Source organism: Stigmatopora argus, chromosome 15 (assembly GCF_051989625.1).
Source record: "Stigmatopora argus isolate UIUO_Sarg chromosome 15, RoL_Sarg_1.0, whole genome shotgun sequence".
Taxonomy (NCBI): domain Eukaryota; kingdom Metazoa; phylum Chordata; class Actinopteri; order Syngnathiformes; family Syngnathidae; genus Stigmatopora; species Stigmatopora argus.
The window spans coordinates 1,228,421-1,252,179 of NC_135401.1; the positions used below are offsets into that span (position 1 = coordinate 1,228,421).

Here is a 23,759-nt window from a genome sequence, read left to right on the forward strand (position 1 = left end):
TATACTATGTCGTTTTTTCACGAAAAATAGCCTTACTATACTATGTCGTTTTTTTCACGAAAAAAGCCTTACTATACTATGTCGTTTTTTCACGAAAAATAGCCTTACTATACTATGCCGTTTTTTAAGAAAAAAAGCCTTACTATACTATGTCGTTTTTTTACGAAAAAAGCCTTACTATACTATGTCGTTTTTTTACGAAAAAAAGCCTTACTATACTATGTCGTTTTTTCACGAAAAATAGCCTTACTATACTATGTCGTTTTTTAAGAAAAAAAGCCTTACTATACTATGTCGTTTTTTCACGAAAAATAGCCTTACTATACTATGTCGTTTTTTCACGAAAAATAGCCTTACTATACTATGTCGTTTTTTCACGAAAAATAGCCTTACTATACTATGTCGTTTTTTTCACGAAAAAAGCCTTACTATACTATGTCGTTTTTTTCACGAAAAATAGCCTTACTATACTATGTCGTTTTTTCAGGAAAAATAGCCTTACTATACTATGTCGTTTTTTCACGAAAAATAGCCTTACTATACTATGTCGTTTTTTCACGAAAATAGCCTTACTATACTATGCCGTTTTTTAAGAAAAACAGCCTTACTATACTATGTCGTTTTTCACGAAAAAAGCCTTACTATACTATGTCGTTTTTTTCACGAAAAAAGCCTTACTATACTATGTCGTTTTTTCACGAAAAATAGCCTTACTATACTATGTCGTTTTTTTCACGAAAAAAGCCTTACTATACTATGTCGTTTTTTCACGAAAAATAGCCTTACTATACTATGCCGTTTTTTAAGAAAAAAAGCCTTACTATACTATGTCGTTTTTTTACGAAAAAAGCCTTACTATACTATGTCGTTTTTTCACGAAAAATAGCCTTACTATACTATGTCGTTTTTTAAGAAAAAAAGCCTTACTATACTATGCCGTTTTTTAAGAAAAAAAGCCTTACTATACTATGTCGTTTTTTCACGAAAAATAGCCTTATGTCGTTTTTTCACGAAAAATAGCCTTACTATACTATGTCGTTTTTTTCACGAAAAAAGCCTTACTATACTATGTCGTTTTTTCACGAAAAATAGCCTTACTATACTATGCCGTTTTTTAAGAAAAAAAGCCTTACTATACTATGCCGTTTTTTTACGAAAAAAGCCTTACTATACTATGTCGTTTTTTAAGAAAAAAAGCCTTACTATACTATGTCGTTTTTTCACGAAAAATAGCCTTACTATACTATGTCGTTTTTTTACGAAAAATAGCCTTACTATACTATGTCGTGTTTTTCACGAAAAAAGCCTTACTATACTATGTCGTTTTTTTCACGAAAAATAGCCTTACTATACTATGTCGTTTTTTCAGGAAAAATAGCCTTACTATAGTATGTCGTTTTTTCACGAAAAATAGCCTTACTATACTATGCCGTTTTTTAAGAAAAAAAGCCTTACTATACTATGTCGTTTTTTTACGAAAAAAGCCTTACTATACTATGTCGTTTTTTAAGAAAAAAAGCCTTACTATACTATGTCGTTTTTTCACGAAAAATAGCCTTACTATACTATGTCGTTTTTTAAGAAAAAAAGCCTTACTATACTATGCCGTTTTTTAAGAAAAAAAGCCTTACTATACTATGTCGTTTTTTCACGAAAAATAGCCTTACTATACTATGTCGTTTTTTCACGAAAAATAGCCTTACTATACTATGTCGTTTTTTTCACGAAAAAAGCCTTACTATACTATGTCGTTTTTTTCACGAAAAATAGCCTTACTATACTATGTCGTTTTTTCAGGAAAAATAGCCTTACTATACTATGTCGTTTTTTCACGAAAAATAGCCTTACTATACTATGTCGTTTTTTCACGAAAAATAGCCTTACTATACTATGCCGTTTTTTAAGAAAAAAAACCTTACTATACTATGTCGTTTTTTCACGAAAAAAGCCTTACTATACTATGTCGTTTTTTCACGAAAAATAGCCTTACTATACTATGCCGTTTTTTAAGAAAAAAAGCCTTACTATACTATGCCGTTTTTTAACAAAAAAAGCCTTACTATACTATGTCGTTTTTCACGAAAAATAGCCTTACTATACTATGTCGTTTTTTTCACGAAAAAAGCCTTACTATACTATGTCGTCTTTTTCACGAAAAAAGCCTTACTATACTATGTCGTTTTTTAAGAAAAAAAGCCTTACTATACTATGTCGTTTTTTTACGAAAAAAGCCTTACTATACTATGTCGTTTTTTAAGAAAAAAAGCCTTACTATACTATGTCGTTTTTTCACGAAAAATAGCCTTACTATACTATGTCGTTTTTTAAGAAAAAAAGCCTTACTATACTATGTCGTTTTTTAAGAAAAAAAGCCTTACTTTACTATGTCGTTTTTTCACGAAAAAAGCCTTACTATACTATGCCGTTTTTTAAGAAAAAAAGCCTTACTATACTATGTCGTTTTTTTACGAAAAAAGCCTTACTATACTATGTCGTTTAAGAAAAAAAGCCTTACTATACTATGTCGTTTTTTCACGAAAAATAGCCTTACTATACTATGCCGCTTTTTAAGAAAAAAAGCCTTACTATACTATGTCGTTTTTTCACGAAAAATAGCCTTACTATACTATGCCGTTTTTTAAGAAAAAAAGCCTTACTATACTATGCCGTTTTTTAACAAAAAAAGCCTTACTATACTATGTCGTTTTTTCACGAAAAATAGCCTTACTATACTATGCAGTTTTTTAAGAAAAAAAGCCTTACTATACTATGTCGTTTTTTTACGAAAAAAGCCTTACTATACTATGTCGTTTTTTAAGAAAAAAAGCCTTACTATACTGTCGTTTTTTCACGAAAAATAGCCTTACTAAAATATGCCGTTTTTTAAGAAAAAAAGCCTTACTATACTATGTCGTTTTTTCACGAAAAAAGCCTGACTATACTATGTCGATTTTTCACGAAAAATAGCCTTACTATACTATGTCGTTTTTTTCACGAAAAATAGCCTTACTATACTATGCCGTTTTTTAAGAAAAAAAGCCTTACTATACTATGCCGTTTTTTAAAGAAAAAAAGCCTTACTATGCTATGTCGTTTTTTTCACGAAAAATAGCCTTACTATACCATGCCGTTTTTTTAAGAAAAAAAGCCTTACTATACTTTGTCGTTTTTTCACGAAAAAAGCCTTACTATACTATGTCGTTTTTTAAGAAAAAAAAGCCTTACTATACTATGTCGTTTTTTCACGAAAAAAGCCTTACTATACTATGTCGTTTTTTCACGAAAAATAGCCTTACTATACAATGCCGTTTTTTAAGAAAAAAAGCCTTACTATACTATGTCGTTTTTTCACGAAAAATAGCCTTACTATACTATGTCGTTTTTTCACGAAAATAGCCTTACTATACTATGCCGTTTTTTAAGAAAAACAGCCTTACTATACTATGTCGTTTTTCACGAAAAAAGCCTTACTATACTATGTCGTTTTTTTCACGAAAAAAGCCTTACTATACTATGTCGTTTTTTCACGAAAAATAGCCTTACTATACTATGTCGTTTTTTTCACGAAAAAAGCCTTACTATACTATGTCGTTTTTTCACGAAAAATAGCCTTACTATACTATGCCGTTTTTTAAGAAAAAAAGCCTTACTATACTATGTCGTTTTTTTACGAAAAAAGCCTTACTATACTATGTCGTTTTTTCACGAAAAATAGCCTTACTATACTATGTCGTTTTTTAAGAAAAAAAGCCTTACTATACTATGCCGTTTTTTAAGAAAAAAAGCCTTACTATACTATGTCGTTTTTTCACGAAAAATAGCCTTATGTCGTTTTTTCACGAAAAATAGCCTTACTATACTATGTCGTTTTTTTCACGAAAAAAGCCTTACTATACTATGTCGTTTTTTCACGAAAAATAGCCTTACTATACTATGCCGTTTTTTAAGAAAAAAAGCCTTACTATACTATGCCGTTTTTTTACGAAAAAAGCCTTACTATACTATGTCGTTTTTTAAGAAAAAAAGCCTTACTATACTATGTCGTTTTTTCACGAAAAATAGCCTTACTATACTATGTCGTTTTTTTACGAAAAATAGCCTTACTATACTATGTCGTGTTTTTCACGAAAAAAGCCTTACTATACTATGTCGTTTTTTTCACGAAAAATAGCCTTACTATACTATGTCGTTTTTTCAGGAAAAATAGCCTTACTATAGTATGTCGTTTTTTCACGAAAAATAGCCTTACTATACTATGCCGTTTTTTAAGAAAAAAAGCCTTACTATACTATGTCGTTTTTTTACGAAAAAAGCCTTACTATACTATGTCGTTTTTTAAGAAAAAAAGCCTTACTATACTATGTCGTTTTTTCACGAAAAATAGCCTTACTATACTATGTCGTTTTTTAAGAAAAAAAGCCTTACTATACTATGCCGTTTTTTAAGAAAAAAAGCCTTACTATACTATGTCGTTTTTTCACGAAAAATAGCCTTACTATACTATGTCGTTTTTTCACGAAAAATAGCCTTACTATACTATGTCGTTTTTTTCACGAAAAAAGCCTTACTATACTATGTCGTTTTTTTCACGAAAAATAGCCTTACTATACTATGTCGTTTTTTCAGGAAAAATAGCCTTACTATACTATGTCGTTTTTTCACGAAAAATAGCCTTACTATACTATGTCGTTTTTTCACGAAAAATAGCCTTACTATACTATGCCGTTTTTTAAGAAAAAAAACCTTACTATACTATGTCGTTTTTTCACGAAAAAAGCCTTACTATACTATGTCGTTTTTTCACGAAAAATAGCCTTACTATACTATGCCGTTTTTTAAGAAAAAAAGCCTTACTATACTATGCCGTTTTTTAACAAAAAAAGCCTTACTATACTATGTCGTTTTTCACGAAAAATAGCCTTACTATACTATGTCGTTTTTTTCACGAAAAAAGCCTTACTATACTATGTCGTCTTTTTCACGAAAAAAGCCTTACTATACTATGTCGTTTTTTAAGAAAAAAAGCCTTACTATACTATGTCGTTTTTTTACGAAAAAAGCCTTACTATACTATGTCGTTTTTTAAGAAAAAAAGCCTTACTATACTATGTCGTTTTTTCACGAAAAATAGCCTTACTATACTATGTCGTTTTTTAAGAAAAAAAGCCTTACTATACTATGTCGTTTTTTAAGAAAAAAAGCCTTACTTTACTATGTCGTTTTTTCACGAAAAAAGCCTTACTATACTATGCCGTTTTTTAAGAAAAAAAGCCTTACTATACTATGTCGTTTTTTTACGAAAAAAGCCTTACTATACTATGTCGTTTAAGAAAAAAAGCCTTACTATACTATGTCGTTTTTTCACGAAAAATAGCCTTACTATACTATGCCGCTTTTTAAGAAAAAAAGCCTTACTATACTATGTCGTTTTTTCACGAAAAATAGCCTTACTATACTATGCCGTTTTTTAAGAAAAAAAGCCTTACTATACTATGCCGTTTTTTAACAAAAAAAGCCTTACTATACTATGTCGTTTTTTCACGAAAAATAGCCTTACTATACTATGCAGTTTTTTAAGAAAAAAAGCCTTACTATACTATGTCGTTTTTTTACGAAAAAAGCCTTACTATACTATGTCGTTTTTTAAGAAAAAAAGCCTTACTATACTGTCGTTTTTTCACGAAAAATAGCCTTACTAAAATATGCCGTTTTTTAAGAAAAAAAGCCTTACTATACTATGTCGTTTTTTCACGAAAAAAGCCTGACTATACTATGTCGATTTTTCACGAAAAATAGCCTTACTATACTATGTCGTTTTTTTCACGAAAAATAGCCTTACTATACTATGCCGTTTTTTAAGAAAAAAAGCCTTACTATACTATGCCGTTTTTTAAAGAAAAAAAGCCTTACTATGCTATGTCGTTTTTTTCACGAAAAATAGCCTTACTATACCATGCCGTTTTTTTAAGAAAAAAAGCCTTACTATACTTTGTCGTTTTTTCACGAAAAAAGCCTTACTATACTATGTCGTTTTTTAAGAAAAAAAAGCCTTACTATACTATGTCGTTTTTTCACGAAAAAAGCCTTACTATACTATGTCGTTTTTTCACGAAAAATAGCCTTACTATACAATGCCGTTTTTTAAGAAAAAAAGCCTTACTATACTATGTCGTTTTTCACGAAAAAAGCCTTACTATACTATGTCGTTTTTTTCACGAAAAAAGCCTTACTATACTATGTCGTTTTTTAAGAAAAAAACCCTTACTATACTATGTCGTTTTTTTCACAAAAAAAGCCTTCCTATACTATGTCGTTTTTTCACGAAAAATAGCCTTACTATACTATGCCGTTTTTTAAGAAAAAAAGCCTTACTATACTATATCGTTTTTTCACGAAAAAAGCCTTACTATACTATGTCGTTTTTTAAGAAAAAAAGCCTTACTATACTATGTCGTTTTTTCACGAAAAAAGCCTTACTATACTATGTCGTTTTTTAAGAAAAAAAGCCTTACTATACTAGGTCGTTTTTGAAGGAAAAAAAGCCTTACCATACTATGTTGTTTTCAATAAAAAAGCCTTACTATACTATGTCGTTTTTTTAATACAAAAGCTTTACTATACTATGTCGTTGTTTACGAAAAAAGCCTTACTATACTATGTTGTTGTTTTTTTAATAAAAAAGCCTTACTATACTATGTCATTTTTAATTAAAAAAAGCCTTACTATACTGTCGTTTTTTTACGTAAAAAGCCTTACTATACTATGTCGTTTACGAAAAAAAGCCTTACTATACTATGTCTTTTTTTAAGAAAAAAAGCCTTACTATACTATGTCGTTTTTAATTTTAAAAAAGCCTTACTATACTATGTCGTTTTTATTTTTTTAAAAAGCCTTACTATACTATGTCGTTTTTTTACGAAAAAAGCCTTACTATACTATGTGGTTTTTTTTATAAAAAAAGCTTTACTATACTATGTCGTTTACGAAAAAAGCCTTACTATGCCATGTTGTTTTTTAATAAAAAAGCCTTACTATACTATGTCGTTTTTTCACGAAAAAAGCCTGACTATACTATGTCGATTTTTCACGAAAAATAGCCTTACTATACTATGTCGTTTTTTTCACGAAAAATAGCCTTACTATACTATGCCGTTTTTTAAGAAAAAAAGCCTTACTATACTATGCCGTTTTTTAAAGAAAAAAAGCCTTACTATGCTATGTCGTTTTTTTCACGAAAAATAGCCTTACTATACCATGCCGTTTTTTTAAGAAAAAAAGCCTTACTATACTTTGTCGTTTTTTCACGAAAAAAGCCTTACTATACTATGTCGTTTTTTAAGAAAAAAAAGCCTTACTATACTATGTCGTTTTTTCACGAAAAAAGCCTTACTATACTATGTCGTTTTTTCACGAAAAATAGCCTTACTATACAATGCCGTTTTTTAAGAAAAAAAGCCTTACTATACTATGTCGTTTTTCACGAAAAAAGCCTTACTATACTATGTCGTTTTTTTCACGAAAAAAGCCTTACTATACTATGTCGTTTTTTAAGAAAAAAACCCTTACTATACTATGTCGTTTTTTTCACAAAAAAAGCCTTCCTATACTATGTCGTTTTTTCACGAAAAATAGCCTTACTATACTATGCCGTTTTTTAAGAAAAAAAGCCTTACTATACTATATCGTTTTTTCACGAAAAAAGCCTTACTATACTATGTCGTTTTTTAAGAAAAAAAGCCTTACTATACTATGTCGTTTTTTCACGAAAAAAGCCTTACTATACTATGTCGTTTTTTAAGAAAAAAAGCCTTACTATACTAGGTCGTTTTTGAAGGAAAAAAAGCCTTACCATACTATGTTGTTTTCAATAAAAAAGCCTTACTATACTATGTCGTTTTTTTAATACAAAAGCTTTACTATACTATGTCGTTGTTTACGAAAAAAGCCTTACTATACTATGTTGTTGTTTTTTTAATAAAAAAGCCTTACTATACTATGTCATTTTTAATTAAAAAAAGCCTTACTATACTGTCGTTTTTTTACGTAAAAAGCCTTACTATACTATGTCGTTTACGAAAAAAAGCCTTACTATACTATGTCTTTTTTTAAGAAAAAAAGCCTTACTATACTATGTCGTTTTTAATTTTAAAAAAGCCTTACTATACTATGTCGTTTTTATTTTTTTAAAAAGCCTTACTATACTATGTCGTTTTTTTACGAAAAAAGCCTTACTATACTATGTGGTTTTTTTTATAAAAAAAGCTTTACTATACTATGTCGTTTACGAAAAAAGCCTTACTATGCCATGTTGTTTTTTAATAAAAAAGCCTTACTATACTATGTCGTTTATTACGAAAAAAAAGCCTTACTATACTATGTCGTTTTTACTAAAAAAGCCTTACTATACGATGTCATTTTTAATTTTAAAAAGCCTTACTATACTATGTCGTTTTTAATTTTAAAAAGCCTTACTATACTATGTCGTTTTTATTTTTAAAAAAAGCCTTACTATACTATGTCGTTTTTTTACGAAAAAAGCCTTACTATACTATGTCGTTTTTTTATAAAAAAAAGCTTTACTATACTATGTCGTTTACGAAAAAAGCCTTACTATGCCATGGTGTTTTAATAAAAAAGCCTTACTATACTATGTCGTTTTTTACGAAAAAAAAGCCTTACTATACTATGTCGTTTTTACTAAAAAAGCCTTACTATACTATGTCGTTTTTAATTTTAAAAAGCCTTACTATACTATGTCGTTTTTAATTTTAAAAAGCCTTACTATACTGTCGTTTTTTTACGTAAAAAGCCTTACTATACTATGTCGTTTACGAAAAAAAGCCTTACTATACCATGTCGTTTTTTAAGAAAAAAAGCCTTACTATACTATGTTGTTTTTATTTTTAAAAAAGCCTTACTATACTATGTCGTTTTTATTTTTAAAAAAAGCCTTACTATACTATGTTGTTTTTAATTTTAAAAAAGCCTTACTATACTATGTCGTTTTTATTTAAAAAAAAAGCCTTACTATACTATGTCGTTTTTTTACGAAAAAAGCCTTACTATACTATGTCGTTTTTTTATAAAAAAAGCTTTACTATACTATGTCGTTTACGAAAAAAGCCTTACTATGCCATGTTGTGTTTTAATAAAAAAGCCTTACTATACTATGTCGTTTTTTACGAAAAAAAAGCCTTACTATACTATGTCGTTTTTACTAAAAAAGCCTTACTATACTATGTCGTTTTTAATTTTAAAAAGCCTTACTATACTGTCGTTTTTTAATAAAAAAGCCTTACTATACTATTTACTATGTCGTTTTTATTTTAAAAAAAAGCCTTACTATACTATGTCGTTTTTGAAGGAAAAAAAGCCTTACTATACTATGCCGTTTTTTAAAGAAAAAAGCCTTACTATACTATGTCATTTTTTTAATTAAAAAAAGCCTATACTATACCTTGTCGTCTTTTTGAGAAAAAAAGCGTTGGTATACTATGTCGTTTTTTAAGAAAAAAAGCCTTACTATACTATGTCATTTTTTTTAAGAAAAAAGCCTTACTATACTATGTCATTTTTTTAAAGAAAAAAGCCTTACTATACTTTGTCGTTTTTTTAAGAAAAAAAGCCTTACTATACTATGTCGTTTTTTTTTTTAAGAAAAAAGCCTTACTATACTATGTCGTTTTTTAAAGAAATAAACGCGTTACTATACATGGTCATTTTTTAAGAAAAAAGGCCTTACTATACTATGTCGTTTTTTTTTTTTTTTTTTTTTTTTTTTAGAAAAAGCCTTATTATACTATGTCGTTTTTTAAAGAAATAAACATCTTACTATACTAGATCGTTTTTTGGAGAAAAAGCCTTACTGCACGTTTTACTTATTTTTAAAAACTTTTCTTTTTAATAGTCAATTCTATGCAAAACACCTAAATTACCTTAAATCCAGGATTGTTGTCACTGAGCCAGTGCTTGCTGAGATGTGTCCAGAGGAACCTGCGCGTTGATGGTCACGCGTTGCCGGCTTTGACAGCGGATCATCCCGATGATGGCTCTTCGGAATCTGCAAAAAAAAAAAACGTCAAATGCTGTTAGATCGAGGTCGATCGGGGAAAAAAATGGGAAAAGAAACCCACTTTTTGTTGGCAATGACATAAATGCAAGGGTTGTAAAAAGTGGAGGACTTGGCAAAAAGGGGGGCGATGATGGCCATGGGCGCCGGGATGGTGGCGGGGTCCCCGAAAGACGCCCACAGGCACACCGTCGAGTACGGAGACCAGGCCACCAGGAACATCACGATCATCACGATGGACATCTGCAAAACGAGAATCGGAGTTATTGGAAGGGGACGTTTTTTTGGCAATTAGAGACTTGTAACTTAGGAGAATGTTCAATAAAAATATCTTCTGTAATGGTTTGATTTGTGTAGCAAAGCCTTACTATACATGGTTATTTTTTTAAGAAAATAAAGCTTGCTATACATGGTCCTTTACTTTTTGAAGCCCTAATAAACATCGTCTTTTCATTTTATTTTTTAAGCGTGTCTATACATTGCCTTTTTTTTAAAAAGAAAATAAGCCTAACTTTACATCGTCATTTTTAACGAAAAAAATCTTACTAGTTTTTTAATGAAAAAAGCCTTGCAATACATGTTTGTTTTTTACTTTTTTTTTACTTTATAAAAAAAGCCTTACTATATGTGGTCTTTTTTAAAAAGCCTTACTATACATGGTCATTTTTTAAAGAAAAAGAGCCTTACTATACATGGCCTTTTTTTCAAACAAATACAGCCTTACTATACGTGGTCTTTTTTTTATTTTATAAAAGGCTTACTATAAGTGGTCATTTTTTTTAAGAAAAAAAAAAACCTTACTATATGTAGTCTTTTTTTAAACCCTTACTATACATGGTCTTTTTTTTATAAAGAAAATGAGCCTTAGTAAACATGGCCATTTTTTTAAACAAATAAAGCCTAACTATAAATGGTCCTTTTTTTTTTAAAGAAAAAAAAAACCTTACTATTCATGGTCATTTTTATAATAAAAAAAGGCCTTACTATACATGGTCATTTTTTTAACAAATAAAGCCTATATATACATGGTCTTTTTTAAGAAAAAAAAAACGTACTATGGTCATTTTTGTGGGTTTTTTTAAAACTGAATAAGCCTTATATAGTATAGCAAGGGTGTCAGACTCGGGTTGGTTTGCAGGCCGCTTTAACGTCAACTTGATTTCACGTGGGCCGGACCATTTTAGATAGAATATTTAGATATATTTTTTTATAAATGGATTAAAAGAACTGGATTAAGATCCCTGAATATTCAGTTTTTTCATAGATCTCAAACAATATTTATTTTAGCTTTTTTTTTAGATATTTTTAGATTTTACCAAATGATTTTTGAACTAAAAACACAGAAAAATGGATTAAAAAATGACAATGATTGATTTAAAAGGGGGAAAATCAGGAAATGTAATATACATCTATACTCTTCATTTTAATTTGATCCTAAAACAGAAAGTCGGCACTCATCATTGACTTTCCCGGGCCACACAAAATGATGCGGCGGGCCAGATTTGGCCCCCGGGCCGCCACTTTGACACATGTGCTATATAGTATAAAGCCATATTTTTTCATTTTACGAGAAATGTAAATTTTTTAAAAGCACCTTCCTACCTTGGTCACGTCCATCTGATCCGACCAGTCGACGTTAATGTTGTCCAGGCAGTTGTTAGCCTTGTAGCGGTTGACCGTGGCCGACACGTGGTAGTAGCAGTAAAACATGATGGCCAGCGGCGCCGCAAAGTTGACGCAAATCACCGCCATCGTGTACGAAATGAAGGATCTGAAAAAGAAGACCAAAAACCGCTTAATGGCTCATTCCAAAACAACCAACAATCAATTCAATATCGAGGAAGTGGGCGGAGATCCTTCTAAAATGACACACCCCCACAGATGTCCAGGTTAACGCCCACTCAGAAAGAATTAAAAAAAAAATGGTGTCATATTCTTGCAATAAAGCAGACTGGTGTAAGAATTGCTAAATTAAATTAATTAACAGAGAAGCTGGTTGTAGAAAAATCATTTTAACTTAAAATTAACCACTAATATTGCAATGAACAACCACATTTGCCTGTTGGGAAGAATCGATAAATGGGCGTCAGATGATTAAAGCTTGTCTTTTGTCTTGCAAATAAAGAATATAGTTTTAAAAACTGACCTGTGTGGGTTTTCTGTGTTTATTAAAAAAAGAAATCCTCCAGGACAGGAAAAAAGAGCATGTTGGCAGTTGTGTGTAGCAGTTTGAAAAGGAACAAATGCTAGTACAAGACAATCAAAAACACCTGAGTCACACTTAAAAAGGGGGCGGGGCAACCACAGCTGAACTCAATGGGCAATCACAGGGAGAGCTCAGGGCAAAAAATAAATCAAATAAAACCATTTATTCCTTCATTTTCTGAACTGTTTAATCCCCAAAAGGGCCACGGGGGGTGCTGGATCCTATCCAAGCTAACTTTGGGACACCCTAAACCACGTGTCAAAGTGGCGGCCCGGGGGCCAAATCTGGCCCACCGCATCATTTTGTGTGGCCCGGGAAAGTCAATGATGAGTACTGACTTTCTGTTTTAGGATCAAATTAAAATGAAGAGTATTGAATCTATACTCTTCATTTTAATTTGATCAATAAATTTTATATACATCTATACTATAGATGTTTATTAAATTTCCTGATTTCCCCCTTTTAAATCAATCATTGTCATTTTTTAATCCATTTTTCTGTGTTTTTAGTTCAAAAATCATTTTGTAACATCTAAAAATATATTTAAAAAAAGCTAAAATAAACATTGTTTTAGATCTATAAAAAAACTGAATATTCAGGGCTCTTAATCCAGTTCTTTTAATCCATTTATAAAAAAATATATCTAAATATTCTATCTAAAATGGTCCAGCCCACGTGAAATTAAGTTGACGTTAAAGCGGCCTGTGAACCAACCCGAGCCTGACACCCTTGGCCTAAACCAGTGGAGAGCCAATTGCAGGTCACGAGGGGGATAAACAACCAACCACACTCAAAGCTAGGGAATAAAATTTAGCATCCAATTAGCCTAGCTAGCATGTATTTGGGGATGTGGGAGGAAACCCACACATGTCTGGGGAGAATATGTCAACTCCACACAGTGAGGAGCCACTCGGGATCGAACCCACGGGCCCAGAACTGCGAGGCGGAGGCGCTAACCACTTAACCACCGGGCCGCCGTGACAAAATTTGCATTTTCGGAACCACTAGGGTGACGGGGGAGTGCCGGAGCCGAACAATTGGAGCACTCACGCGTCATTGTTCCGCCAGTCAATGGTGCAGGTGGCCCCAGTGGGGTCCGGAGCGTAGGCGGCCCAGCCCACCGCCGGCATGCTGGACCAGAACAAAGCGTTGAGCCAGGCGGCCAGGATCAGGAGGTTGTACGAACGCACCGTCATTTTACGACCTGCCCAAAAAACAACAACAAAAAATGTTCACTGCAAACATAAGCATGTATTTTGTTTTTTTGAGGGTGAAAATGAAAGAGAGTGTCTGATTGGATACCCAGGTCGGGTCTGCAAATGGTGAGGTATCGGTCGATGGCCACCACGGTCAACAGGCCGATGCTGGCCATGCCGAAGAAGATGTTGAGAGCAGCGTAGACCTGAAAAATAGGACAAAAATATTCATTTTGAATAGTTTAGGATGATGTTTCCTGTTTTTGTTGTTGCTATCTTTATATGTTATAATTAAGTGCCCGTCTAGAAAATGAACAAACTCATTTCCATTCGCAGCAGGAGGATGATTGGTCATCTAGGGTCGTGTATGGCACTAAAAAAAGGTGGACGTCATCACCAACCTGGCAACCCCCGTAGCCAAATTTCCAGCTTCCATGGATGTCAGAGGCCGCCGACATTGGGTAACCGATGCCGGCCACTCCGATATCGGTTAAAGCCAAGTTGATGATAATGAAGTTGGTCGCCGTGCGCAGTTCTTTAAACTTCACGAACATTAAAAGAACAATAATGTTGCTCAATAGACTGACGATTCCTGCAAAAAAAGGGGAGGAAAAAAGTCAACGTTAACTCAAAAGAATTGACATTTGGCATCCCAAATATGATTGTAGTACTACGAGTCGACCACGGGATGTCACTATTTCATCTCCATAGTTAGCTAATTGACTCCCCAAAGGTTTTAGCCTTTAAATGCCCCTCAGAGGAAATAGACTACAAAAAAATCAAATACATTTTGTCATATTTTTTTATTTTATTCATAGGATACACGGGCTTTTATCAGGGATTTTTTATTTATATATTTATATACTTTTAATAGGATGCATTTGGTCATGCAGGATTAAAAGAACTAACGGAGATTAATTGTGATAAATCAGACTATGATAATGAATTCAAAAGTAGTAGTTTAATCTGAAATGTACTGTGATATTAAAAAAATATGAATCAATGTTAGCAAGTTAACTCACAGTTAGGTGAGTTAAAGTAATGAAATGTTAATTAATATGTGAGTAAACTTGGAGTTTAAAAAAAGCAGGGAAAAAAATCATACTAATAGCCATAGAAAAACATATTTCCAAGATATTAGTAGTGTAAAAGATGTTTGTTTGTTTTTGTTTGTTTACCCGCAGTTATTAGATATGCAGCCACGATGTTGTGCTCCAGTTGGGAAAAAGAACTTTTTCCTCCATAAGGAATTTCCTCATCTGAAATGTTGAGTCCGGTCAAAGTCGCCATGATGAGAAAGGACACCCTAGGAAAAAAAATACAATAAAAACAGTTTTAATAATAATAATAATGGCAAAGAGGTCCTTAAAAAATGTTGCGCTTTTGCTATTTTTTGTTTTCCTTTTTTGCATTGGGAGGGGAGGTCTTTCCAAATACAAGAGGATTATGACATACCATTGCTCCTTTGTTGCTAGGCAACAAAAAAGGCCATTTGAGACGATTAACGCTCACATGGAATTTTCTTACATATGAGGCCCTGGCTACTAAGCTTTTTTCTCAATTAAATTGATTTTTAATGGATACAGCACATATAGCATTTTGCAATGTTAAAACAAAACATCAGGAAAACAGTAAGATTAAAATGAATAAAACAAACAACCCAACCAAAACCGCAACAAATCCTAACATTTTTAATTTAAAAAAATATGAAAAAGATTTTTCCTTATTTTGATTAAAAACACATTTTAAAAAAGAACAAAGTTATAACATTAAATGAATAAAAAAATCAAATTTCCTTTTTGTCTTTTAAATAAAAAAATGAATGCTTTTAAATTAGAAATATTCATTCCGAAAAAAAAAATAAGATAAAAAAATAATATTTACGAATTATATTATTTTTTGTTCACTAACAATAATGATTTAATTAAGAGAAATTAAAAAAAACAAGCTAAATAACAACAACAAATTCTTAGTATTACAAAAAATAATCAAGAACACGAAAGAACACTACTACGTATATTCGTATCAAGACTATATATGACGCAATTACCTTCCAATCCAGCAGGCGGCGCTGAACAGTTCATTTAACACCAACAAGTAACACTCACAGTCTGCCGGAAAGCATAACTAAGCGCCCAGTAGCACACGATAGGACGTGTCCGTCATTAAACGAAGAAAATCAAGCTATGTCCGGGCTTCTGCAAACCATCGCTCGCCGTGCGGTTCCCGTCCTGCGGGGACACACTGTTTGTCAGCGGGCAAATATCTACACAAAACCCCCTAAGGAAAAGATAGGTGCCTTGGTAAGCTAACTGCTAGCATGTAGCCATAAGCTAGCTGCCCTTGACTAACGAGGTCACAATTGTTGTTGTATTTGATTCACTAGCTTTAAACCGCTATTTATTTCCTGGCGGAGTTTTGGATTACTATGTTGAATTCATAGTTTTAAATTTAGTTTTTTTTAATTAATTTGAGCGAGAGATGACAAAAATAGTACTAGGGCAAATTGTAGTTTCGTGGATGGAAATTGTGATAAAAATTGAATTTATATATCAAAATGATAGACTATAATTATTTTGCCAAATAAAGGAGCGATAGTACTTAGATCAAAATGAATAATAATAATATAGATACTATTTTATTGCTACCAAACATAGAGATTTATCAATAAAACTTTAAGGAAGTAATGATGATTATCTCTATAGTGTATCATATTTATATATTATTTTTCATATGAACTTTCAGTGCCTTAATGTCCAATCACTGCTGAATTTAAATATGTTTTTTTTTTAAGTGATAGCTGAGTAGCGCAAAAGGCGTGTCTCATATTTGACATCTATTTTGTTTTTGGTATTTAGGAAACTGTCATTGGATTGACATTTTTCTCTGTGGCTATCTTGGGACCATCTGGATGGATTCTGGCCCACTTGGAGGACTACAAGAAGCAACAGTGAATTTAAATTTTGGTCGCCATACCATGCCAGTCTACCATCTTCAAATGGCCAATTTTCACCCTTGGCGACAGGCACAATTTACGGACAATAAATGATTCCGGAACAATAACAATGATACATAATAGTTCTGTGCATATTTTAATGTATGTACCACATTAAATGTGAATCAAGTATTTTGTTTGGGTGAATCATTTGCCTCAAGTATTTGATAAAATACCATCATGTACACTGCATATGCTATATATTGGGGCCATTATTTTTAAACATAAAATATATTGGACATAATTAACATGGAAAATTAGTGCTGTGTGATTAATGGCAGTTTTTAAGACAATGGTAAAATAAGTTGGTTCATTGATTTTTGTTTTAGAGTGGTGTATGGAGGGAGATGTAGTCAATATTTACATTTTTTTAAATTAAAAAGGCAAAATGGTAAATACTCTAAATTGATTTTTTTATTAAACAAAAGGAAAAACTGCTCTTTAGTACTAAAATGTTTTAAAACATATTTTTAATTTGAAAAGTTAAAGCATGTAATGTTCTTTATATTTTTAAATTAGAAGTGAATCAGCATTTTTACTGGTAATGGTTTTAAAAATATTAATATTGTGCTATTTTTTTCTGCATATTTGAACATTCTAATCGGCCTTGTGCTTCATATTAGATTGGACGAGTATTGCCTTCAATGGTAGCCAATGAGTCTTAATTTTATATTTTGGGGGGGAACATTTTGTCCTAAAGTAGCCTTGGTCACGTGACAATGTTTGAATCACATGACTTGCACGAGAGGAGAGAAGCGCATCGCTGATAGGAATCCGGTAAAGACACTTCCTTACATTAATGATCAAGATATTACTAATAGATGCGTTTTGTAAAACTTGACAATATATGTATCTACTCTAGAAAGCGAGTTCTTCATTTTTTTTTGCTTGGCGTTTTGTTGCTAACCCGAACAACGCCATAAATGCTAACGTGCCGTTCAAAACAGCTTTTAATAGGCAGAAATTGCTTTTCCATAACGAGTTGAATTTATTCACTCAAACGTTAATTTGCTAATTTGGGTTGGAAATGTTATCTGGGCATAGAAAGTGCGCATGTTAGCAACTTTAAAGCTACATTTTTTTTTGTCGATCATATTTGTTTGATGACAGTCTATTTTTACGATCAGAAATGTTAATTTATAGTATAGTAGAGTGTTAAACAGGCAGTAAACGCGACAAAAGTGGGTTAGAATAACTATTATATTACAGTACATATTTTAAACAGAAGGTACGTAAACGCATCCTACATTTTTACAATGTAAAACACTGCTACTTAGTGGTTCTAAAACGCAACTGCAGGCTTCAAATAGACGGAATACGCACTTCCACAATAAAAATAAATAAATGTTAGTCAATAAATCATGACCTAAATTTAAAAAATCAAATATAGATTAAATATTTTTTAAAGTTTAAATTCAACATTAAATTACATAAAGAGAAAATACAAAAATGAAATTGTTTAAATTAATACTGAAATAAATATTGAAATACAGTAGTGAAAAATAATAATTAAAATTATAAATAAATGTTTAAATAAATATTGATTTAAACAAACGGCTTTAAAATGAATATTTAAATAAATATTCAAATAAACATGGTCATGTTCACATCTTAATGCCATTTTTAATTTATTTAATTGTGTATTTATTTTAACTCGGCACTCCATCGCTACAAACTTTAGTATTGTTTAAATGGAATTTATTTTGTTTTTGTTTTTTCAATGTAGTTTTTAATAGAGTGAACACAATGAGGCTGGTGATTCTGGACGATTACGACCTGGCCAGCGAGTGGGCCGCCAAATATATCCGCAACCGAATAATCCAGTTCAAACCCTCCGCCGACAATTTCTTCACCCTGGGTTTACCCACAGGTGAGTATCGTAAATTGATTGGTGTCAAACCTGCGGCCAGTGGGCCAGAAGTGGCCCGTCAGGAGGTCTGACCCGGCCCACGTGGTTGTTCTGTGAGAATCCCTCACTTGATCAATTTATTTCTAGAATATGAGGAAAATATGTCCCTATTTGACGCCTATTTTTTTTCTGGCAGGTAGCACGCCATATGGCTGTTATCAAAAATTAATTGAATATCACAGAAATGGAGACCTATCATTCAAATTTGTCAAGACGTTCAACATGGATGAATATGTTGGTAAGTTGCAATCTAGCTAAAAAAAATATTCATTTGTAATGAAGACTTACCTTGTATTGACTTACTTATTGTTATCTTGTACTTGCCTTTAATTGTCAGTGAGTAATGCCTGCATGACAAGACAAGTGAAAATACCAACAAACTGATTATTTACAATTCATTAATTACAAAAAAACACATTTTAATTGAGTTTCATACCGCAGACAGGGAATGTTTGAGTGCGTAATTTTTTTTAGACCGACTTAAATGACCCACACAGACTTGACATAATTTACTTATAGTTATCTTGTACTTGCCTTTAATGGTCAGTGAGTAATGCCTGCAAGACAAGTGAAAATACCAACAAACTGATTATTTACAATTCATTAATTACAAAAAACACATTAATTGCGTTTCATACTGCAGACACGGAATATTTGAATGCGTAATTTTTTGTTAGACCCGCACAGACTTGGCATAATTTACTTATAGTTTTCTTGTACTTGCCTTTAATTGTCAGTGAGTAATGCCTGCATGAAAAGTGAAAATACCAACAAACTGATTAACGTTCATTCAAAAAATGTATCACAACGGTTGCATAATTTTTGAAGTAAACCAAATACTAAGAATAAAAGTCACCTGAGTTTTACTAACGAAGGTATTTTGCGGTGCAGGCCTTCCTCGCGCTCACCCGGAGAGTTACCACTCGTACATGTGGAACAACTTTTTCAAGCACATCGACATCGACCCTGCCAACGCGTCCATCTTGGACGGGAACGCCGAGGACCTGGAAGCAGAGTGCCGGGCTTACGAGAAGAAAATAGCAGAAGCCGGAGGAATCCACTTATTTGTTGGCGGTCGCTCATTCAATCTTATTTTTATTATTATTATTTGTAGTATTTTAAAGACTAACCCATGCTGGCCCTTTTCGCAGGCATCGGACCCGACGGCCACATCGCCTTTAACGAGCCCGGCTCCAGCCTGGTCTCCAGGACCAGAGTGAAGACCCTCGCCAAGGACACCATCGTGGCTAATGCTCGCTTTTTCGGGAACGACCTCTCCAAAGTGCCCAACATGGCTCTGACTGTCGGCGTGGGCACCGTCATGGACGCCAAGGAGGTCGCTCGCTCGCTCGGAATTTACACCAATTGTTTAAAACAATCCAAAAAAGTAGCATTGTGGCCATATTGGAATTAGCGTAGCGCTAAAGTGACGTCCGAGCCTTACCCAAGATGGCCGCTAGCCCTTCAAATTCAAACGGTCTATTGGCATCAATGGCAGGGAATGAGTTAAACGGACGTTGGAACATTCGTGGAGATGGATTTGTTACAATATTGGTATCAGGAGCCCCAAAAATTTTATTGATGCAGATTGGAAAGGCATTGGGCCCCGAGGTGGAGCCTTGGGGGACCCCGCATGTATTTTCAATCTGCTCAGAGCTCACCCAAAGTATATTAAATTAACACAAAAAAGCGGAACTTATATTCTAGAAAATACGGTAACCCATAATTTAACATCATTATCCGCCTGATTTTATGAGTGTATTTTTTAATATGAATTTTGAAATATTGCAGGAATTAGGACGCCGTACATGTGGGTAATGTTGACTCCATGGCCGGCCAGTTTAACATTTCAGATATAAAATTCAACATTTTTAAATGATATAAGTGAATTTAGTATAGGTATGAAAATTGTGTGAATTTTAGTTGGGAAAATTCACCACCATCTTAAAATAGCATGCAGTTTTTGTGGATTATGTTAACATTAGATGATAAATATTTATTTAATAATGTATATATTTCGTTATTAATTTATATATATTTATTTTTTTAAATTAATTTATATATATTTATTTTTTTAAATTAATTTATATATATTTATTTTTTTAAAATTAATTTATATATTTATTTATTTAATAATGTATATATTTATTTATTTATTTATATATTTATTATTTTTTTTAAATAATTTTTATTTGTATGTATGTATTTATTTACTTATTTATGACCTATCTATTTATGTCTAAGTTGTCTTTTGCTGTGTCTGTATTCCCACCCTCTTGCTACTGTGACAATGAAGTTTCCCCGAATACGGGATGAATAAAGTGATCTAATCTAATCTAAAATTGTATTTTTCTAGGTGATGATTGTAATTACTGGTGCGCACAAAGCTTTTGCGCTGTACAAAGCCATCGAAGACGGTGTCAATCACATGTGGACAGTTTCGGCGTTCCAGCAACATCCGCACACCATCTTTGTCTGCGACGAAGACGCTACGCTGGAGTTACGAGTCAAAACGGTCAAATACTTTAAAGGTACGGACGCCACCGTCAAGTTTCAGTGCCATCGACAGCACCGCACGTCCAATTCCTTTCGGCCAGTCACAAATATCAGAAGATATTTCTAACTTTACATTATTTTACTATTACTATTTTTAACTGTACATTTGAGGCCAAAAATTGGCTTTTTTTGTGTTTACACTGACTAGTTTTAGGTTGCAGCGCTACTTGATGCGTTTAAATTTGTTCAGAGTGGAAAGGAATTGGACGTCCAGCACGGTCAATGGATACCGACCGATGAGTTGAAAATTTTGACGGTGAATTTTTAGCAATTTTTGGGGGTTATTATTGCAGGTTTGATGCACGTCCACAATAGACTGGTGGATCCTGTTCTCAGCATTAAGGACAAATAAAGATGGCCGACGTGTTCAATTAGTGATCATATCAGTATTATTTGTTTAAGAAAAAAATAATAATGAAAAAAAAAAAGATTTGTATTGTTCATGAATTGGCGCGGGTGCTGCAACTGTTACTGTTTTGCAATTGTTTGACAATAAACTTTTTTAAATGGTGTTTTGTATTTTTCTTCTTTAGACCAATGCATATTGTCTTTGTTTTTTTTTTATTATAATTGTGGAATTAAATACTATGTAGCCACATGGATCCTATTTGATAGAGAATTGTGGGATATTTTTTTCTGATGTGGATTTGATGTAAATTTGTGAAAATTATATTGGGATTGCTTCTTATCATATTTTGTATTTAATGTGGCTCTGCCTCATTTAATGTTACTCTATTTTTATTCTATCTTAAAACACTCAAAGTCATCAGCGCCTATTACAAAACAAATCATAAATTATGTTTTTAAGGGTGAATAATATGCTAATTGTGCGTTTTTGCCTGTTTTGTGCAACTCCCACATTTTAAAAGTTTTGCTCTTTGTGTCTAACTAAAATTATTAATACAGTAATCTCTCGAATATCGCGGCTTCACTACATCGCGTTTTTTTTCTGGGGGAAATTTTTTTAATGAAAAATTTGGAATATGTAATCAATGAAACAGTATTCCCTCGAATACCGCGGCTTCAACTTTCACAGTTTCACGACATCGCAGATTTTTTTCTGGGGGAATTTTTATTTTTTGTAAGTTCATAAAAATGTAAAATTCCATGCTTAAACTCGTAAGCAGAAGACACTCCTCCTTCCTTCGCTTGCTACTAAGACTCAGCACTGAAGTTTAAAAAAAATATCTATATATATATTTTTTTAATAGGGGTGACCCTATTTTGCGTTTTTTTTTTGCTTATCGCGGCCATGTCTGGTCTACATTAACCGCAATAATCGAGGGATTACTGTAAATCACAAATATAACATCACATCCAATCTCTAGTGTGGACAAGATGGCTTCCCTTTCAAAGTTACAAAGTCAAAACTCGTCAGCCTTTGGGTCCATTTACTCAATGTGTTCGTTATTAAATAATGAGGCCAGTGTATGCTAGCGCGCATCAATAAGTTATGCAGCAGCTGCCTATGATAGCATCTGGCTAAGTGGTTATTATTAATAAGCTATTGTGCAGTGGCCGGATGATGAAGTTATGAAACGATCGACAGCGGGCGAAAAAACACTTTTGGGTGTTTTTCCTAACACAAAAGGGCGCCGTATAGGAATTTAAAAAAAATGTTCAGAGTACTTACTAATCTTTAAATGTGTCTCGGTTCTTGGAGAGGTTCTCCGCCCACGTGGATGTCGCCATGGAATTTTTCTTCCTTGAAGAAACTATGATAAAGCTCAAATTATAGCAGATTCAACAAATATATATGAAAAGTTGATAGTGTAGCGACAATAATACAAACATGAAATGGGGTCACCGTTAGAGAGTGGCCACTAGAGGGCAGTGTTTAGCATCGGGAGTTAACTAGTAGCACAGAAAGAGTTTTGAAAGTCCAAATATGAAATGGGTCTTGGAACATATTAACCTCAATAAACGAGGTACCGTATTTCTCGCATATAAGCCGCATTTGCAACTTAAAAAAATGACTGAATCGAGAGTACGGCTTATATGCGCACAAGACTTGCGATATGATTTTTCAACAGTAAATGTCGGCAAAGTAACATTGACTATTTGTTGGTTATTTTTTGTTTTGCAGTAAGAAAACAACCTTTACTGGATGAATTAATTCCTTATGATATTGACCCTAATAATGTGCTTATATTATCTCAGAAATACCCCCCGCAATGATTTTTCTTGCGATTTTCCCTTCAAAGTAACACATTTGTACTCCCTATTAAAACTATGAATATGGAAGTGAAAATTGTGAATCAGGAGGCGGCTTATACGCGAGAAATTACAAAATTCTACGATTTTAAGGCCATTTTAAGCATGCGGCTTATATGCGAGTAAATGCCTTCAATGTGATTTAATATTATGAAATTGTTCTGATAATTTTAACACTAACCTCGCAATAGTAGATTTTTAATCTTGTAATATTCTGACTTCTTTCTTTGTGCGGTCAAAATATTTTGCGCGACTTCCACCTACTAAGTAAAAAAAATAAAATATTTCTGGATAATCTTTCAAAAGTGGCGAATTCAGAGAGTGGGAAATATGACATGTATATTTTTCTATAGCTAAAAACATGTATGGAATCTCAGAGTGCACTTTACCATAAATGCATTTTTTGAGTCATACATTGTTTATAAGGCTTTTTTTCTAAAAGAAAAGCACTTTTTCCATGAATACATCAGATATCTGTTAAATATTGAGCCGGGCACTATATTGGGCGCTTTATTATTTATTAATTGGCATAAAACCTACCTGAAAAATACTATCGGTATATTTTAGTGGTCTTTTTTTATATGACAGAAATAAAAACTCACTTGACCTTTTTT

At 32.5% G+C, this 23,759-nt stretch overlaps 3 protein-coding genes across 5 annotated transcripts; 2 read left to right on the plus strand and 1 right to left on the minus strand.

Annotated features, from left to right (window-relative positions):
* Positions 1-9,948: 9,948 nt before the first annotated feature.
* Positions 9,949-15,935, minus strand: rrh (retinal pigment epithelium-derived rhodopsin homolog). The gene is made up of 8 exons (XM_077621371.1): positions 15,522-15,935; positions 14,650-14,777; positions 13,873-14,063; positions 13,578-13,677; positions 13,326-13,479; positions 11,672-11,840; positions 10,134-10,312; positions 9,949-10,060 (listed from the first exon to the last, which is right to left on the minus strand). Exons 2-8 carry the CDS (start codon positions 14,759-14,761, stop codon positions 9,955-9,957), a joined length of 1,011 nt encoding a protein of 336 aa, XP_077477497.1. The 5' UTR covers positions 14,762-14,777; positions 15,522-15,935; the 3' UTR covers positions 9,949-9,954.
* Positions 15,555-16,598, plus strand: LOC144090065 (cytochrome c oxidase subunit 8A, mitochondrial-like). The gene is made up of 2 exons (XM_077621375.1): positions 15,555-15,774; positions 16,330-16,598. The coding sequence occupies exons 1-2, from the start codon at positions 15,658-15,660 to the stop codon at positions 16,423-16,425; spliced, it is 213 nt and encodes a 70-aa protein (XP_077477501.1). The 5' UTR covers positions 15,555-15,657; the 3' UTR covers positions 16,426-16,598.
* Positions 16,599-17,120: 522 nt separating this feature from the next.
* Positions 17,121-21,443, plus strand: LOC144090064 (glucosamine-6-phosphate deaminase 2). Of its 3 annotated transcripts, none has more exons than XM_077621373.1 (7): positions 17,121-17,243; positions 18,193-18,336; positions 18,512-18,613; positions 19,267-19,449; positions 19,527-19,711; positions 20,732-20,906; positions 21,225-21,443. In XM_077621373.1, the coding sequence occupies exons 2-7, from the start codon at positions 18,213-18,215 to the stop codon at positions 21,281-21,283; spliced, it is 828 nt and encodes a 275-aa protein (XP_077477499.1). In that variant the 5' UTR covers positions 17,121-17,243; positions 18,193-18,212; the 3' UTR covers positions 21,284-21,443. The 3 variants fall into 3 exon arrangements, with proteins under 3 accessions (XP_077477499.1, XP_077477498.1, XP_077477500.1); XM_077621372.1 differs by having other exon boundaries at positions 17,162-17,243; positions 18,203-18,336; positions 18,516-18,613; XM_077621374.1 differs by having other exon boundaries at positions 17,181-17,243; positions 18,203-18,336.
* Positions 21,444-23,759: the final 2,316 nt, after the last annotated feature.